Source organism: Xenopus tropicalis, chromosome 8 (assembly GCF_000004195.4).
Source record: "Xenopus tropicalis strain Nigerian chromosome 8, UCB_Xtro_10.0, whole genome shotgun sequence".
Taxonomy (NCBI): Eukaryota; Metazoa; Chordata; class Amphibia; order Anura; family Pipidae; genus Xenopus; species Xenopus tropicalis.
Window position 1 is genome coordinate 68,729,323 of NC_030684.2, and position 18,220 is coordinate 68,747,542.

Here is an 18,220-nt window from a genome sequence, read left to right on the forward strand (position 1 = left end):
TGTGTTTTTTTGATGAAATTTGTAAGCTAATTTCCAAAATCCACAGTGGTTATGCAAAATATTTGTTTTTAATTCTTGACCATAATTCACGTAACAAAGTTCACTAAACTTCGAGAGTTTCCACTGCTGGAGACTGGATTGTTCTTCTTGATGTCCTGGAGCACATTTCTACTTGCAGAAGCATGTGGATACACAGGTTTGTCAGACTGGGTTATTTCATTCATGCATTAGCTTCCTTATTTATATAAAGTTCACAGGATAAACTATACAGTAAAATATACTCTGATGCTGCTGGTCCTCTTTGAGGATAGTATCCATATAAGATGGCTATATATGCCTAGACTTGGGTAGTGTGGTTGATCTCCACCATGCATTCAGCAGTTGCAAAGTGAAAAACCATGCAAGATTAGTTGCAGCAAAATATACAGTGCCCTATGGCGGGAAAGTCACTGTGACCAAATTTTTTTAAAGTGGTGTCCCATGTGTCTTCTGCCTCAGACTGATTAGTCCCGGAGGCTTTGTGCGCAGTGGTATTTTTCCCTAAAATGTTCCAGTTTTCTAAGGTTTGTCTAGATAATTTGTTGGTTTTAAGATTATTGAGGAACAAAGAAGTACAGCACTATATAACTATGTGCTTTGTTTGCAGGAGTGGTTGCAGTACTGTTTTGTGGAATAACGCAGGCACATTACACCTATAACAACCTGTCCACAGAATCTCAGCATAGGACAAAGCAGGTAATTCAACATTTCCAAGTGATTATTGGTCATGCATAGACTTTTAATGTTTAAATGACAAAAGCAGATTTGTTTCTTATAATTTCCCTTCATTTTGCTAATATACTGTCATTTGCATTTATCCAATAATATTAGTGCATTACTTGGCTACTAAGACATTATGTAGAATAATGAAAGTGAAATAAGAAAGTGTTGCTATGGCACAAGCCCATCATTATTAAAGAACAAGGAAAGTGTAAAACACTCGGGCTGCTTCTCTTCACTGAAAAATGCACCAGCCTGAGCTATATTCCTATGATTGCCACACATCTTTTATGAGTTCCCAAGTCCCTTACACTGCTCCAGGTCTGTGCTAACATGTAGTATTCTGACTTGGTCCTGGACAGCTGCAAGTGGTTACAAATACAGTTAAAGCATTTTCTAATAAATAATCCCCTGTTCTGGGGGTTACATGACACAATTAAACTATTCCCGAGGATATCTGTACAAAGGCAAACTAAATAATCACAGTGCTTTATTTACAGTTGGTTACCTGTCATTTGTGTTTAGTGTGTACTAAATAATTTCCTATACATTAAGTAGATTTATATGTTGATAAAAATATAGAAGTGCTTTCATGTGCATTTCCAAGTACTATACTGACCCCCTGACTCTGTTAGCATTGCTTGTTTCTATGCTTCTGGTGACTGACTTGAACAAATAGGCAGTGGAAAAATCTATTTGTTTTACACGTGTTAACATTTTTTTTTTCTGTTCTTAGTTGTTTGAGCTGTTAAACTTTTTAGCGGAAAATTTCATCTTTTCCTATATGGGCCTGGCTTTATTCACCTTCCAGAACCACGTCTTCAATCCAACGTTTATAGTGGGAGCTTTTGTATCCTTTTTAGAAACCGATTGATGCCAGTTGCATTATTTATAATCTCAGGTTCTGTGTCATCATGTCTATATGTAACAGGGCAGAGCAGCTGTTATGCAGCTTATCAGTCAGAGGGACAGTATACCAAAGCATGCAAAGTTTATATCACCCAACCCATCTTTGATGCACTCTGGTTTGGTTATAGCCAGGGTTATCGTATGTAGCTGTGGGTTGTTAAGTCAGAAACTAATTTCAGTAGCTGTTATGTCTAGTATAAATAAATTTAAAGCAACTGGACTTGTTTGGTAATCATTGAAGATGTTTCACTACTCATCCGAGCAGCTTCTTCAGTTCAACTGACTGGTATGGGAAGTCCTCAGCATATATACTCTTCCACTAATCCAATCACAATGGCACTTTGTAACTCTTCAGAGAGGTGACATCTGAAACTCACAGAGCATTCACACCTCTGTGAGTTTCAGATGTCACCTCTCTGAAGAGTTACAAAGTGCCATTGTGATTGGATTAGTGGAAGAGTATATATGCTGAGGACTTCCCATACTAGTCAGTTGAACTGAAGAAGCTGCTCGGATGAGTAGTGAAATGTCTTCAATGATTACCAAACAAGTCCAGTTGCTTTAAATTTATTTATACTAGATATACCATGACCTGGATGAATGAAAATCTTCATAGACATATAGCTGTTATGTGTATCCAATGCAAGTTAAACCTAATGTTTGGGATTTACAAGAAGTGAACTGCTTCCAGAATTGTTACAATCAATGCAGTTTTAATAGTCTTAAGGTCCCCATACACGGGCCGATTCTCTAATCGGCCCATGTATGGGCACTACCGACTGGCCTGCCCAACCGATATCTGACCTGAAATTGGCCAGATCTCGATCCGGCAGGTTAAAAAAATCTAGTCGGATCGGGGACCGCATCAACGAGTTGACCGACTTTGCCTATACCCGCCGTAATAATTTGATCGTTTGGCCCTGGATTCTCCCGATATCGCCCACCCATAGGTGGGGGATATCGCCAATTAGTTACCATGCCTTCCTTTCAGCAATAATGTAAGTTGCAAACATATGTGTTGCATCTGTTTTCCAAAGTTACATTGCAAGGCAACTTCAGGCCAGTTCTAAAACAGAAGATTAGTTGCCCATCATGGTCAACTACTTTCCTCCTGTGTTGTGGCCCTAATATAAGACAACGAATTACTGGTAATTTTATGTATGAATATGTTATTACCAGGTTGTTCTTAGAATATATAGTTTGCCTGTGTGCAACCTTTAAGAGTTGTCTCTTTAACAGAATAACCCTACAGCTAGCAGTTTTCCTTGGAAGAGCAGCTAATATTTATCCTCTCTCTTTCTTGCTGAATCTCGGTCGAAAAAACAAGATCGGATCAAATTTCCAACACATGATGATGTTTGCAGGTATAAGAGTTAGGCTGTTGCTGTCCCTTTTGTAGCTGAGGTATATTAGTAGAAATAAACTAGCGTATTATTAGTATTAAATATTAATGAGGTTCAGTTATGTATTGCCCAAGCTGTATGCTGTATCTGCCCAAGTTATTGCAGAGGATAGCAAACAAAAAAACACAACCATTTGACCATTCATTTAAAGCGGACCTGTCACCCTAAGAAATAAGTCCAAATTATTTTCTATATTGTTAGTTGAGCAAAATAAACTTTACTTACTCTATATAAATAATATAAATCTTGTTTCCTTCCGTCTTGGAATTACTCAATCAAAGCAAGCAGGAAGGCACCATTTTGTGGGCACTGTTATTAAGGCAAGCTTTGTATCATGCCAAAATCTTGTTTATGTGATAGAATTGGGGACCTGATGCCCATGCCCATGCACTGGCTACACAGTTAGATAAGGAGGAGGGAGGGGAGAAGTGAGATGTGCAGTGACATCTAGGAAGTGCTGAATGGAAAGCTAAAGTTACTGTCTGCCCCGCCTCTATGCCTAAGGCATAGAGGCGGGGCAAGCAATATATGATTGACAGCTGTGATTTTTAAATGCCTTTATAATGGGTTTGGATGTGTTAATATAAAAATGAATTTGGGTTTCATGTTTAATTTGAACAGGACTTTTATTATACAGATTTTCATGTCTGGGTGACAGGTCCACTTTAAACCTTTTCCTTCCCATGCCCTAAAATGGCCATCTATTATCTTTTTGAAATAATTGCTTAATCTCTATATGGTTATTATATAATTTCTCCATAAAAGACAGCAATGAAATATGGACAGGACGAATGTTGTTCTGCTTTTGTATTTTTGCGCTGATAGTGGTACAGAGATATACAGATATTCTTCTAACAAACGAAGAAACGTTGTCAACTTCATTAAAAAAAACTTAACTTAATTAAAAAATGTGTCTGTTCTCTAGGTCTGCGTGGGGCAATGGCATTTGCTTTGGCAATTCGAGACACCGCCACTTATGCACGGCAAATGATGTTTAGCACAACCCTTCTGATTGTATTTTTCACAGTGTGGGTTTTTGGTGGTGGCACCACAGCAATGTTATCCTGCATGCATATCAGGTAAGTGTTTCTGTATATATATATATATATATATATATATATATATATATATATATATATATATATATATATATATATATATATATATATATATATATATATATATATATATACACACTTTTATTTTTAGGGTCCAACCGGTGAGAGGTGAGAACCTGGCCTTAGGTGGCAGTGAGTGGCCAGTTTCAGGGGTGGCAAAAAGCTGCCTCTGGTAATTGTGTGTGGCATCTGAAAACGCATGTGAAATGCCACTGCATCTGAATACCTTTTCAGTATTCCAGACCCCCAAACCAAGACTCAGATTTTTTTTTTTTTTTTACATGTTTTCTTTAGTGAACATCTCAGGAGTTTGGTGGTTATGTGATCCATTAAAAAGCAGTTACCAATACCAGTACAGGTACAGGACCCGTTATCCAGACTACTCGGGACCAAGGGAGAGATTTTTTCCATAATTTGGATCTCCATACCTTAAGTCTACTAAAAAATTGATAAAACATTAATTAAACCCAATAGGATTGTTTTGCATCCAGTAAGGATTACTTATATCTTAGTTGGGATCAATTACAAGGTACTGTTTTATAATTTCAAAGAAAAAGGAAATCAGTTTGAAAATTCTATATTATTTGATTATAAAGGAGTCTGTGGGAGAAAGGCTTTCCATAATTTGGAGCTTTTTGGATAATGGGTTCCCATACCTGTACCAGCATTTCTTTATTAATTAGTTCTATCAGCAGACTTACTTTCTGAGGAGTTTTCTGAGTTGGGATAGTAATTCCATTTAATAGAAGCCTATGAGGTACGTTATCCATGGTAATCTTTGCAAGAGTAAAAAAACAAAACACAACAAACTGTACTTTCTCACTTGCAAGTTTTAGATACATCTGCTCCATTATAGGTGGTCTTTTTGTACAGGGACACCATGACTCACAGGTCTGTTATTGGTACATTATATACAGTGGCTTGCAAAAGTATTCGGCCCCTTTGAACTTTTCCACATTTTGTCACATTACAGCCACAAACATGAATCAATTTTATTGGAATTCCACGTGAAAGACCAATACAAAGTGGTGTACACGTGAGAAGTGGAACGAAAATCATACATGATTCCAAACATTTTTTACAAATAAATTATTCAGCCCCCTTTGGTCTGAGTGCAGTCAGTTGCCCATAGACATTTCCTGATGAGTGCTAATGACTAAAGAGTGCACCTGTGTGTAATCTAATGTCAGTACAAATACAGCTGCTCTGTGATGGCCTCAGAGGTTGTCTAAGAGAATATTGGGAGCAACAACACCATGAAGTCCAAAGAACACACCAGACAGGTCAGGGATAAAGTTATTGAGAAATTTAAAGCAGGCTTAGGCTACAAAAAGATTTCCAAAGCCTTGAACATCCCACGGAGCACTGTTCAAGCGATCATTCAGAAATGGAAGGAGTATGGCACAACTGTAAACCTACAGACAAGGCCGTCCACCTAAACTCACAGGCTGAACAATGAGAGCGCTGATCAGAAATGCAGCAAAGAGGCCCATGGTGACTCTGGACGAGCTGCAGAGATCTACAGCTCAGGTGGGGGAATCTGTCCATAGGACAACTATTAGTCGTGCACTGCACAAAGTTGGCCTTTATGGAAGAGTGGCAAGAAAGCCATTGTTAACAGGAAACCATAAGAAGTCCCGTTTGCAGTTTGCCACAAGCCATGTGGGGGACACAGCAAACATGTGGAAGAAGGTGCTCTGGTCAGATGAGACCAAAATGGAACTTTTTGGCCAAAATGCAAAACGCTATGTGTGGCGGAAAACTAACACTGCACATCACTGAACACACCATCCCCACTGTCAAATATGGTGGTGGCAGCATCATGCTCTGGGGGTGCTTCTCTTCAGCAGGGACAGGGAAGCTGGTCAGAGTTGATGGAAAGATGGATGGAGCCAAATACAGGGCAATCTTGGAAGAAAACCTCTTGGAGTCTGCAAAAGACTTGAGACTGGGGCGGAGGTTCAACTTCCAGCAGGACAACGACCCTAAACATAAAGCCAGGGCAACAATGGAATGGTTTAAAACAAAACATATCCATGTGTTAGAATGGCCCAGTCAAAGTCCAGATCTAAATCAAATCGAGAATCTGTGGCAAGATCTGAAAACTGCTGTTCACAAACGCTGTCCATCTAATCTGACTGAGCTGGAGCTGTTTTGCAAAGAAGAATGGGCAAGGATTTCAGTCTCTAGATGTGCAAAGCTGGTAGAGACATACCCTAAAAGACTGGCAGCTGGAATTGCAGCAAAAGGTGCTTCTACAAAGTTTTGACTCAGGGGGCTGAATAATTACGCACACCCCACTTTGCAGTTATTTATTTGTAAAAAATATTTGGAATCATGCATGATTTTTGTTCCACTTGTCACATGTACACCACTTTGTATTGGTCTTTCACGTGGAATTCCAATAAAATTGATTCATGTTTGTGGCTGTAATGTGACAAAATGTGGAAAAGTTCAAGGGGGGCGAATACTTTTGCAAGCCACTGTAGTATTAAAAAAAAAAAACTCAAAACATGTTGAAGATGTTTTAAGTCCCCCAGGAGTTCTTTGACCATATAAAGACACAAAGCTTTAGACCACTTACATACAAATATACAAGATTATTGTAAGAATAAAGTACTGGAAATACAATATACAAACTACATTATTTATATTAAAATTTCTTTAAGATTAACTTACTTTTCTGCATTTTTAACAAAATGTGTAAATTGGGATACAGTTAATCCTTTCACTTAAAATGAAATAAAACATTTTGTGTGATATTTCAACATTGTATTGTGATTATATAACTGCATTACATTTTGCTCCTAGGATCCAACTGCTACCAAGCCACCACCAAGTGCATTTAGAGGAATTCATATCTTGATATGACCCACCTAAATAGCTATACTTATAGCTCGCACAGCTTATCTTTCCTGTGTATGTAAAAATAAACTATTAGTAAAGAAGGGACATGGTTAAAAAGTGCCAAATTTGGGCCATTTTGGTGAAAATATTTGACTAGCTTGAGTACATTTTGATAGGAATTGTGCTTCTCCACTTATGTCCATTGGGTGTCACTTTACCTCTATCAGCATTATGTAAGGGTATGTACACCCTGCATTCTTCCCTTCTTGTATTGCTGCAGGCCTGTGCTCTCTGTTTCAGAGTGCATAGACCTGCTGCTTGCCTCAGGAATACAGCACTGACTGCATTAGTCAGTGCTGTATTGTTGGGGAGGCAGTTAGGTGTCCCCCTGCCTGCCCAAAGTTTGCCCTGCCATCCATCAACAATCAACTAGAGAAGTGATTTGGGTTTAGGATCACTAATGGATATGGATAATGGATACTAATGGATCACTAATGGATGTGTCAGTGGTGGAAAAATCATTTTTGAAGTTGTGATAATGTTTAAGCACCATTAACCTAACTGAAGCACATGTTGAAAAGGGAAGGGGGGTATATTGTTCTTTTCAGCCTTCAGAAAAAGTGTTTAGCCTCTAATATTTAATCCACGCCTGTTTTACAATTATTGCAATTTACCCTTTCCTTTGTTCTCTTATTTTTTTCCAGAGTGGGTGTGGATTCTGAAATTGACCAGATGGTGAATATTCATTTTCAAATTTATCACATTTGTTTAAGTTATTTATTTTTAGTAGTAATTCTTGTGTACTTGCCTGACAGCGTTGTAAGGCAAAACCAAACCAAAGGATTGCATTTTTATTGACTTTTCATTTGTGCCTAATTCCTCCATGAACATAATCCTCCTATTCTTAGATAAGCCTAATTCATTACTAGTTAGCCCTATCGATTAAAACAGTGTGAATAAACCAAATACCAATGGTATAGAGATTAGCGCAATCTTATTTTATTGTCATATGCTTAGTGCTGTTCCCAGTGTAAGTATAATTTTTACTCCTAAAAGGAGTGGAGTATATTGCATGTTTTTCATTTTAAAGAACCATGGGTAAAAACACTTGTGGCAGCACTAGGGGTTTCTTTAAAGGACATGTAAACCCCACACACAAAAATGTAATCAGTGAACAGCCTCTTTGAATTCTTTCAATACCTGCCACTCTGGTTGTCCAGAGGTTAATAGTAAGGCTGCAACATCCCCTTAATCACTTAGATTTGCTTCTCCTCCTGTAACCCACTCGGCCCCCTCCCTCAGGAATTTGCTTTGACCTTTGGTTTGTGGGCATGCTCAGTTGTTCTAAGCTCAGATTACTAAACACGCCCCCCAGTCTAGCAGCCAGTGAAGAGATGGCATTGCTTGGTTCCCATAGAAACTTAGCTCTAGCCGTCTGCTTCCATTTTATTCTTCTAACTTTCTCTCCTGAACTCCAAGCAGAACATTTATCAGACAGTTCTGCCTGTGTGAGCCTGTATTCTTGATGAAATGTATGCTGAATAAGGGTCTGTGTGTGTATGCTGTTTGCAGATTTAAATGTATCTGATTATGTATCAGAGTCAAAATGGCCACTGGGTAAAAGCTGCTATTTGCTTTAGGAAAATGTGATGGTGCTGGCAAGTGGAGGGGATATATGCAGTACAAATGATGCATTTGGGTGGGGGAGACATGCCCAACTGATATACTTTGTAGGCTTTACATGTTCTTTAATGAGGGCTTTAGTTTGAAATAAAGGCTAGCAAAAGAAAACATAAATTCTGAGGCTTTATACATGTTTTGAAATTTCTAAATAATGTTGAAAGGGGAGAGCAGTAATACTATGGAGATGCATTCGCCTTTTCCACTAGAGAAAACAAATCCTAACAACGCTGAGCTGTACTGTATGGACTGGATTATTAAAATATGATGTAACACGTTAACAATCCAGAAGCTCACAGTAAAACCATGCCTTGATGGATCTGTGTGGGTGGCAATCTCTTATCACTTAACTCATGGTTTGCTATCTAATCACAGTGGAATAACACTGACGTCTATTGAGTAACTTAATCTCCTTGCAGTAAAATTTAACAGTTGTCAGATTAAAAAAGTTTTCAGTTGTCATTATAGGACTAATTTACTAACATAGGTACTACATTTCATCAGTGCAGATAAATAAAATAAGTTAATAGCAGCCAGACAGGATCAGTCTAGTACAAGGTAGTAAATGAGAGCAAAATTGTAATTTCTTTCTCTTGGGAAACTGCGTTGGTGCATTTTAGCTTCTGTCTTGGTAATCCAAATACTGTTTTATAGCGGTTTTTAGTGGTTATTTAACGACACTTTTACACATTCTACAAGACTTATAAGTGAATATGTTTTTATAGTAGACTAAAGCCATTTATATTTCTATAACGTCTTGCAGTAGTTTCTCGAATATATAAACTGATTTCCTATAATATCAGAATTTGTAACGTAAAGGTGTTTTTGCTTCACTTTTGTGACTGCTAGCCAACCTTTTCTTTACAAGCATTTATTTCTAATGTTCACCTTACTTATACTGCAGTCAACCTGTATGTTAAGGCCTACACATGCATTATGGCTTTATGACCTTTCTGCACATACCTTGATTTAAATATTACAGAATTTTAAGTGGTGTGATTGAAGTGGCAGTATTGGCTACCTCTCTGATCATCTTCTCCTGTGGGTTTGGAACTTTCAGTGCACTGTTACCATATTGTAACATTAACTTGTAAGCACATCATTTGGCATGAAACATTGGCCCAAATAAGAGCCAACTGGCTTTAGCTCAAAATGCTGCTCACTGTAAGTACACAGAGCATCACAGACAATGTATTTATGCACATATCCCTAATGAAAGGCCAGGCTGTGCAACATTATGACAGATGTGGTGGCAAGAATTTCTTGTAACTTCTGGCTAGCATTGCTTTCTTAAGTTATACATTGGATTTGTGGATGTCTAATCTGCAAATGTCAGCAATATAATAATGTGGATATATGCTGTTGCACACAGGATCTCGGATATGGAGAGGTTTTTGTCATCTTTGAGCTCATCTTCTGGAAGTTGCACAAAACATGCAAAATAATGTATAGTGAAGTATTTAGAAAATAGGGGTAGATATGCCATTACTCATTCACACAAAAGAAAAAAACACCTTTTCACTTTTGTACGGTCAGGAAAATTTGGGTCCAGCTCACAGAGGCTTGATGGTAGATGCAGTTACACAACAGCCAGTGTGAAGCAGGTTGCCTATGCTTGACCTGAGGTATTCCTTTATAAGGCACACATCTATAGGGATACCGTGAATCATATGGGTATATCAAGTTTCAAAACCATAGCCTGCACTTTACTTGCAATGAGAAATAGCAAGAACATCTTTTTTTATTTTTTTGTTCTTTTCAGGCGATTCCAGAGAATGAACGCAGGAGTACAAAAGCTGAGAGTGCATGGATATTTAGACTGTGGTATAACTTTGATCACAAGTATCCTTCTTCCTAAAGAAATAATAATTTAATTGTAAAAAAAAGTAAGTACAGAAAAAAAACCCTTCTAAAGCATCTCTAATTTGTCGCAGAGGGGGATAAAAATTCCTTCCTCGCTCTAAGATGGCAGTTGGACCAATCCCTGGATCAGGTTTCCTCCAATACAAAGTGTTTTGCAGGTGACAGCCAACAAGATGCAGCTACAGTTCATCCTATTTTAACAAAAAAAAATTGTGCTCCAATTTGTAATATCTAAAAGATGTGAAGGATTGCCAGGACACTTAAACATGGTTGTGTGGTTTTCTGGCTTCCTGTTGTACATTGATATATGTTTTTGTATTGTATTGATATTTCTTAACTTTCAAAGCTATCTAAAACCTCTCCTGACGCACAGTGGCCCACCTCTCACAGCAACACTTCCCAGCTGCTGTGGACCTCTTGCAAGATGCCTGACAAGCCCTCAGGCTTATGAGGTAAGCACTGCACTGCAGGTAACATTCTCTGTGGAATTTTTACTTATTGTTCCTGACGCTAATTTGACATGAACTTAATCAAAGACAGAATCAGCTTAGTTTAATACCCAATTTTTAACACTGCTAGTGTTTTGGGTGTAATAATCCAGTTGTGGAAAGAGCCTAAATTCACTAATACTTCCCGGTCTCAGTTGTTCTGATTGGTCATAGTGTTAGTACTAGTAATGATACTGGCACTAGTCAGTCTGATTCACTATGCTGACTATATTCACAGCTGGAATGAATAGCATTACGTTTTGTGTTCTCCAGCTTTTGTTATTGGCTTAGTGAAGTAATACTACATATGTACAGTGAACCCTGCTTTTTCCTATTCTCTTTTTTTAATACATTCACCAGAGCACTGTCTATAAATCTGTTGGGCCCAGGTATTATCAAAGCTATAATTATAAAGGCAAGGTAGATATTTTGGAGGTTCAGCATTGTGCACTGCACCTTACACATAAATTATAGTCTTTTAATTTCAAATGTCCAATAGTATAGGCAAACCCAGCAAAGGAGCCATTAATGCTTTGCTTATAATAGCTGTGAGGTACATAGCTGTTAAATCCATATCACAGTATATAACTGATATAACTAATCAGAGGAATGGAATGAACTAAGAAAGGAAGGCACATGCAGAGAGCATGATTCATGCACTGCCCTTTTAGTGTGTGATGTAATGCAGCATTAATGGTGGCTGACTAAAACAGGGGGTCAGTGACCCCCTTTAAAAGGGAAAGCAGCGTGATTTGAGAATAATGCTACTTCTAAAGATGTATATTGAATGTATATACCTATATGAGTTAATAAGGAATGTTTTGGGAACCTGTCTTTTCATGTATTGTAGGGCATTGAGGCTATGTAGACTTTTGCTATTTGATACATGTCACCATTCTTCACCTTGCATTAGTAATTAAGCGAGAAATGACAAGACATGTAACATTTACAATATCCCTATGCAGCTGCTTACCTAGTCCCAAAGTACCCAGTAAAATCTGCATTAAAGCAGACATGACCATTATCTACTTGCTCGTTCCATGGAGAGCCCTTTTACTGGTCTGTTGTTCTCATTTCTATTTATAATATTTTCCACACTGTAGTGTAGTAGGGTAATGCAAACAATGCCCAATTAAACACTTGGAAAATGTTTGCCCATAGCCACAGCCATGGTTAGTGCTTTAGTAATACCTTATGTCTATTATTTAGAAAGTTCCCTTACACCAGGGATTCTTTTTACTTGTGAGCCACATTCAGATACAAAAAGTGTTGGCGAGCCACACAGGCATGTTACTCATGAGCCACTGGTTGGGGATCACTGCCTTACAATAAAAGCCCCTTAGTTTACGAGAACAGCCTACAGGAAATTTCTGCTATGGGTTTTCATTTCATAGTGAAACAGAGACTTTTTTTTTTTCAGAACCAGGAACAGCTAAAAGATGATGATTCTGATCTTATCTTGAATGATGGGGACATCAGTTTAACATACGGGGATTCAACAATCAGTACAGAAGACACTAACTCTTTGCGAAGGGGCACAGGGAACTGTGCAGAGGACGCACTTGATCGGGACCTTACATGTGGAGAACATGAACTTGTACTTAGAGGAACGCGCCTTGTCATGGAAGAATCCGAGCCCCCTGTGAATCTGCAAGTTACAAGGAGGCAGAGTCCTAAGTAGTTTTTTTTGGGTGGGGGTGGCCAGGTTTTCAACCCCTTGTTTTCCTCAGCGGTGTCGAAGATAACGTTCATACATTACATGTATTTAAATAATGTCGACCTCTTGTACTACCTAACGCATGGCTCTGGTTGTTTGACCGCTATTTATATGGCAAAGGAAGAACCCATTCATTTTTTCTGTCATTTGTGGTGAACACTTCCTCCCACCCCAGTCCCCTCTCAGTCTTGGAACAACAGCATTTGAACAGACAACTTGTGTCATTGTTTTATTATTTTGAAGACTACTTGCTTGCACTTTAACAACTCCATTGTATAAAATATTTGCACACAAGTGTGGCCTATAATTATCACACTGCCAAAAAGAAGAGAATAACATTTTTTTGCCTAAAACAATTGTTGTAGCCTTGGGATTGTTACTGTATATCAGCTAGCTGTTTTTTTTAGGCTAATTAAAATGCTAAGGCCTTTTATTGTCCTGAAGTGCTACTTTGTATTTTGAGCTTTGTTTATATTTTTTTTTCTAGCAGACTTTTGTGCAGTAATGGAGAGAATTCAGGCAAACCAGTCTGGTGACTATGTGACCTGTCCTGTAGTATATCAAGTTTAGTTTGTTAAAGGCAGCAGATGGGGTATGTTTTTACTGTTTCCAGCTGACAATGCATTTAAAAAAAGGAACCTTGCATGCCAAAGGTTATCATAAAATACAAGTAAATGCATGCCCTCAGAAGTGTTGCAGTAAGAAGCAGGGGATTGTGACATTTTTGGTTTTAAACCTCTAGGAAACGGAAATATTCTTTTTTTTCACCAGTGTAAAGTGTGCCTAACTTTATATGCAGTTTGTGCACTTATCAGTACTTTTTTTTAATGTGTATTCAGTAATGAGTTGCCAAACGCCTGTCTAACATTTACTGAAACCTTGATTAGAAAATCAGTGTTCCTCATTGGCTTTGCTTTGTTGGTTAAAGGGGAACTATACCCTTATCACCTTGTTTATTCATTTTTCTAGGTAATACATCATATTTTTGAGGATGTGGGAAAAATGTTGCATTAACTTAAAAAGGAGAAAACGCTATATAGTGACAACTTGCTTTAAATGTTGTGATCTCTCATTCTGATTGTCCGTGTAGTCTCAGCAAACAAAGACTTCACCAGGTACTATTTTATTGACGTATGTCACATGGTGTAGCTAAATTAATGAAGGTAAAATACACTTTGAAATTAAGATCAGGTCATCAACATCATAAAATGGTACTGTCATGACATGAATAATCATTATTGTTATTCCCTATTCAGTTGTGTACAAAACCTGGCGGATGAGCTGACACCTAGTAACCCATAATTTCCACTGAATTATATGTGACCTGAGCAAGTAGTGGCATTTGAATCTTTGTCACAGTTGGTGGCAGTCGGTACACCATGTGGCAATAAGCGTATCAGTGGTAAAGCTCTCAAGGCATTAATACATGTAAGCAAGCCTTTGTGATAAATGGCTAGTTTGAGTTTCATAAGAAAATGTATTTCTTAAAACCACTACTAGTTTATATCTCCATTCAGGCAAAACAGTTGACAATAATATTTTTAGAAGCAAATTAATATCACAAGTTTTTCTCATTTATTTTTCATTTTGTTTTATGCCTCTTTTTGCATTTTCACAGTTGCATGACCTAGATTTATTAGCATATTTCCACTTCTATAAATAAATGGGAGCTGCCACATTGCCTACAAACTGGAATATTCTTCAAAAGTAACATCCATGTGATGACCAAAGAATGCCCCTGCTATGGCATAGCATAAAAATGAATGATAAACATTTATATATACTTTTTAGCCATTTTCTTTACCAACCCTAGGGTGTTTCATTTCTGTGAGATATGCTGGCTTTTTATTGTTAGCACTACTGCTGGCCTTTATTTGTTAGCACTACTGCTATCTTTTTGTATTACTTAATAAGGCTATTATAATAAGATGTCTCTATTATTTTAGCTGTAAATGTGATTGTAGGTCACTTTATTTTGTTGTTCTCTGGGGTTGGCTTAACAATAATGATAATGTTTTGTATATGGCAGAGTTTCTGCAAATTGAATCCCTCCCTTTTTTAAATGTAAGCACTTTTATGTGTAGTGCCTAAACAATTAGTACATAGATTAGTAAACAGTATCAACATTTACAGAACATAACTGTTCAGAGTCCCTAATAATTTGCAAAAACATCTTGTGAGAAAAGGACTACATGTGATGTTTTGTGTTGTAGTAAAATCCACAAGTTACAGGTATGGGATCCCTTATCTGGAAACCCATTATCCAGAAAGTTCCGAATTACAGAAAGGCCATCTCCCTTAGACTCCATTGTAAGCATTATAAAAATGATTTCCTTTTTCTCTGTAATAATAAAACTGTACCATGTACTTGATCCAAACTAAGGTATAATTAGTCCTTATTGGAGGCAAAACAATCCTATTGGGTTTATTCAATATGTAAATAATTTTTAGCAGACTTAAGGTATGGGGATCCAAATTACAGAAATATCTCTTATCCAGAAAACCCCAGGTCCCAAGCATTCTGGATAACAGGTCCCATACCTGTAGTGAAAATCCAAGGTAATGGTGATCAAAATACCCTGTGTTCCCAGCCAGTAGGTATGCAACTTGTATGCAAACCCCCCCCGTGGCATAACCCTAGCATAGTAGATAGACACTTATATATGATTTGTAGCATCATAGTTCAGGCTCCAATATGATGGGACTCATTTTTCCTTGATACTTAATATACTTAAATACTGGTGTTTCTTAGGGGATGCCCAGTCAGGCAGATAATGAATCCTTAACTAAACATTTGTTCGTATACAGAGCAGTGGCCAGGTAGGTTGTGAGGAAACTAGCCAACAGCATTGCTCAGTGTGTTGTGTCTTTGGTTAAATTTTGAATTTAGAATTTGCCTGTTTTCATAAATTCAGTATCTTATATGTTTACTTCTTGGCATTGATAATATTGTCTTTTTACATTTTAATCATGGAGGAAGCAGTTAGCATTGTGCACACAGCACATTTAATAAAATATACTAAGCAGTTAGGAATAGTGATACTACGGGCAAGTAAAGTGAAATTCACTGGGTTTGCCAATGTGTTAAGCACCCCCAGTGAATATAATTGCTAACCTTAAAATGGCCCAGCATATTATCTCTGCCATTCAGTTTCACCAATGAGCCAGTAATCCTTTTAGGTGTCCTGGGCACCACACATGCGCAGTCGATTACAGATTAGGACTTTAAAGTCGCAAATTTTACTCTATGCTATTGGGTAAAATGGCAGAAGTGGTTAGTAATTATACACACAACTTGTAAGCTAACACCCCAGTGCCACAGGCCTAAGATAGTAGATTGACACTAACTGTTTTTTTACTGCATCACATTTGAGGCTCCAGTATGAAGGTACTATTTTATTCCAGTGCTTAATAAACTGAACAATAAAAAGGGCTGGGTTTGTAATTGTGGGAACTAGCACATATGGGTATAGCCATTCACTCACCAATTTAGCTTGATATTCTCGCATTCTTAACTGTGAAGGTAGTTTATTGGCAATTATTCTATTCTGGTAGTTAACAGTAGAAGCACTAATAATAATGGCACACATAGACTTTTGTTGGCCATGGGAGAAAGTCTCACCCACGGGTGGCAAAGTGTCCCAAGTACTTTTAGAAGCAAAATAATGAGATTTGCTGCATGTAAAGCACCTCACCTGCAGCAGAAGTAGGATTGCTGAATTAAAGGTATTTTTGACACTTTGTCAAGCAGTTTGGTTACTACGAACTCCCAGTTTATAATGTTACTTGATATTTCACACTGTGTCTTATAGCCCATTCACCTCATTACCCTTGTGACTCCACTGGCATACTCTTGATGTATTATGTGATCTCCATCCTAAATTTTTGAAGGAATAAAGCACTAACGAACAATCATAATCTGCAAATCTTTCTTATTTACACGACCTTCAAAGCTCTCCAATCAAGTTGAAATAAGGGGAGATGTCTTGTTCTTGGTGAAAGCATCACAACAGAAATAAATGGGGTTATGTAGTAACATGGTCTACTGTAGTGGTTGCCAGGCTGTTTGGGGGAGGGATGGGGCAGGGGGCTCAGCTTGAAGGCCAGTTAGGGTAGGAATGACCATGTGCTTCAAGCCCAGCTTGAAGGTCAGTTAGTATGAGATATTGGGTGAAAGTGTTTGTGCTGACCTAGATATTCTTGGATCTATGACTGATTCATGCAGCAATTTCATAAACAAAGGGCCGGATGCTTGAACAAAGGTTGGATTTTCAAGTGGGGCAGAAATGGAGAAATCTGAAAACTGGCACCCCTCACCATATGATTTTACCTTTCCTGCTCCTTTAAACATTCTCTGATGGGCATGTTTCCAATAAAATCACATTTCTGGGTGTGTTTCAGTGGGATCCAATCGCCTTCTGCCTTTAGTTTTGGGCTACCTTCAAATAGCTTCAAATGGTTTGGCTGCTGTTTGTACATGTGACCATACAATTAAACCAAGTTCATACATTTAAGTCTACTTTGAGAATGACTTCCATCTGTGATGCAACTGATCATCTTATTCTCCTGTCTGTCTTTTTCCTACTATGCAGGAATTCCATAAACACAGTGTTTTTATTACCATAAATTAAATCATTGTAACCCTTTGTGCTGTGTAGGCCCACCAAAAGTGAAATTAATTTGTGTGCAAATATTGTTGTTTTTGTTATATGTTGTATATTTCTGACTTGGTTTACAAAATCATTTGCTTTTTAATTTGTAACAAATTTTGAGACTGTTTACATTTTGTCTTTGGTGTATTGTGTAAAGTGACTTTGTTAAAGTGAGCTATTACATTAATTGGCATTTTTTGTAAAAAAAAAATAAACAGTGCTTTTACAGAAATGCCTGTTCTCTGCATTGATGTCTGAAGCATTGTTTTAGATGATTCAGAAAATCTTTGTGTTTCCTAATTACTGCATGAGCATCATTGCCAGCTAGCAATACAGAAACTGAACATTAAAGGAAAACTATAGCCTAAGAATAAATACTTAACAAAAATATATTATGATAAGTGACCTATTAAAAATTCTTGCCAAACTGGAATATATATCAGTAAATATTGCCCTTTTACATCTTTTCCCTTGAGCCACCATTTAGTGATGGGCTGTGTGCTCCCTCAAAAATCACATGACCAGAAATAATGCAGCTCTGACTGTAACAGGAAGTAGTGTGGGAGCAAAAGGCAGAACTCTGTCCAATAATTGGCTGATATGACCTAGCATGTATGTGTGCCGTGGCTTGTTTGTGTGCACTGTGAATGCTGTGATCCCAGGAGGCTGCCCTTAATTTTTAAAATGGCAATTGTCTATTTAGAAGTACCCAATGGCACATACTGCAAAAAAAAAAAAAAAAGTATATTTTTATGAAAATGGTTTATTTAGAAGCAGGGTTTTA

The 18,220-nt window shown here is 37.6% G+C and overlaps 1 protein-coding gene across 1 annotated transcript in view; it reads left to right on the forward strand.

Moving 5' to 3' along the window:
• Window positions 1–17,631, forward strand: part of slc9a6 (solute carrier family 9, subfamily A (NHE6, cation proton antiporter 6), member 6) — a 36,951-nt gene extending 19,320 nt beyond the window's left edge. The window contains exons 8-16 of the mRNA XM_002932592.5: window positions 91–196; window positions 647–735; window positions 1,496–1,609; window positions 2,921–3,032; window positions 3,997–4,150; window positions 7,741–7,771; window positions 10,479–10,558; window positions 10,926–11,031; window positions 12,488–17,631. Coding sequence (XP_002932638.3) covers window positions 91–196; window positions 647–735; window positions 1,496–1,609; window positions 2,921–3,032; window positions 3,997–4,150; window positions 7,741–7,771; window positions 10,479–10,558; window positions 10,926–11,031; window positions 12,488–12,748 — 1,053 coding nt within the window. The 3' untranslated portion in view covers window positions 12,749–17,631. The remainder of the gene's footprint in view (window positions 1–90; window positions 197–646; window positions 736–1,495; window positions 1,610–2,920; window positions 3,033–3,996; window positions 4,151–7,740; window positions 7,772–10,478; window positions 10,559–10,925; window positions 11,032–12,487) is intronic.
• The last annotated feature ends 589 nt before the right edge of the window (window positions 17,632–18,220 follow it).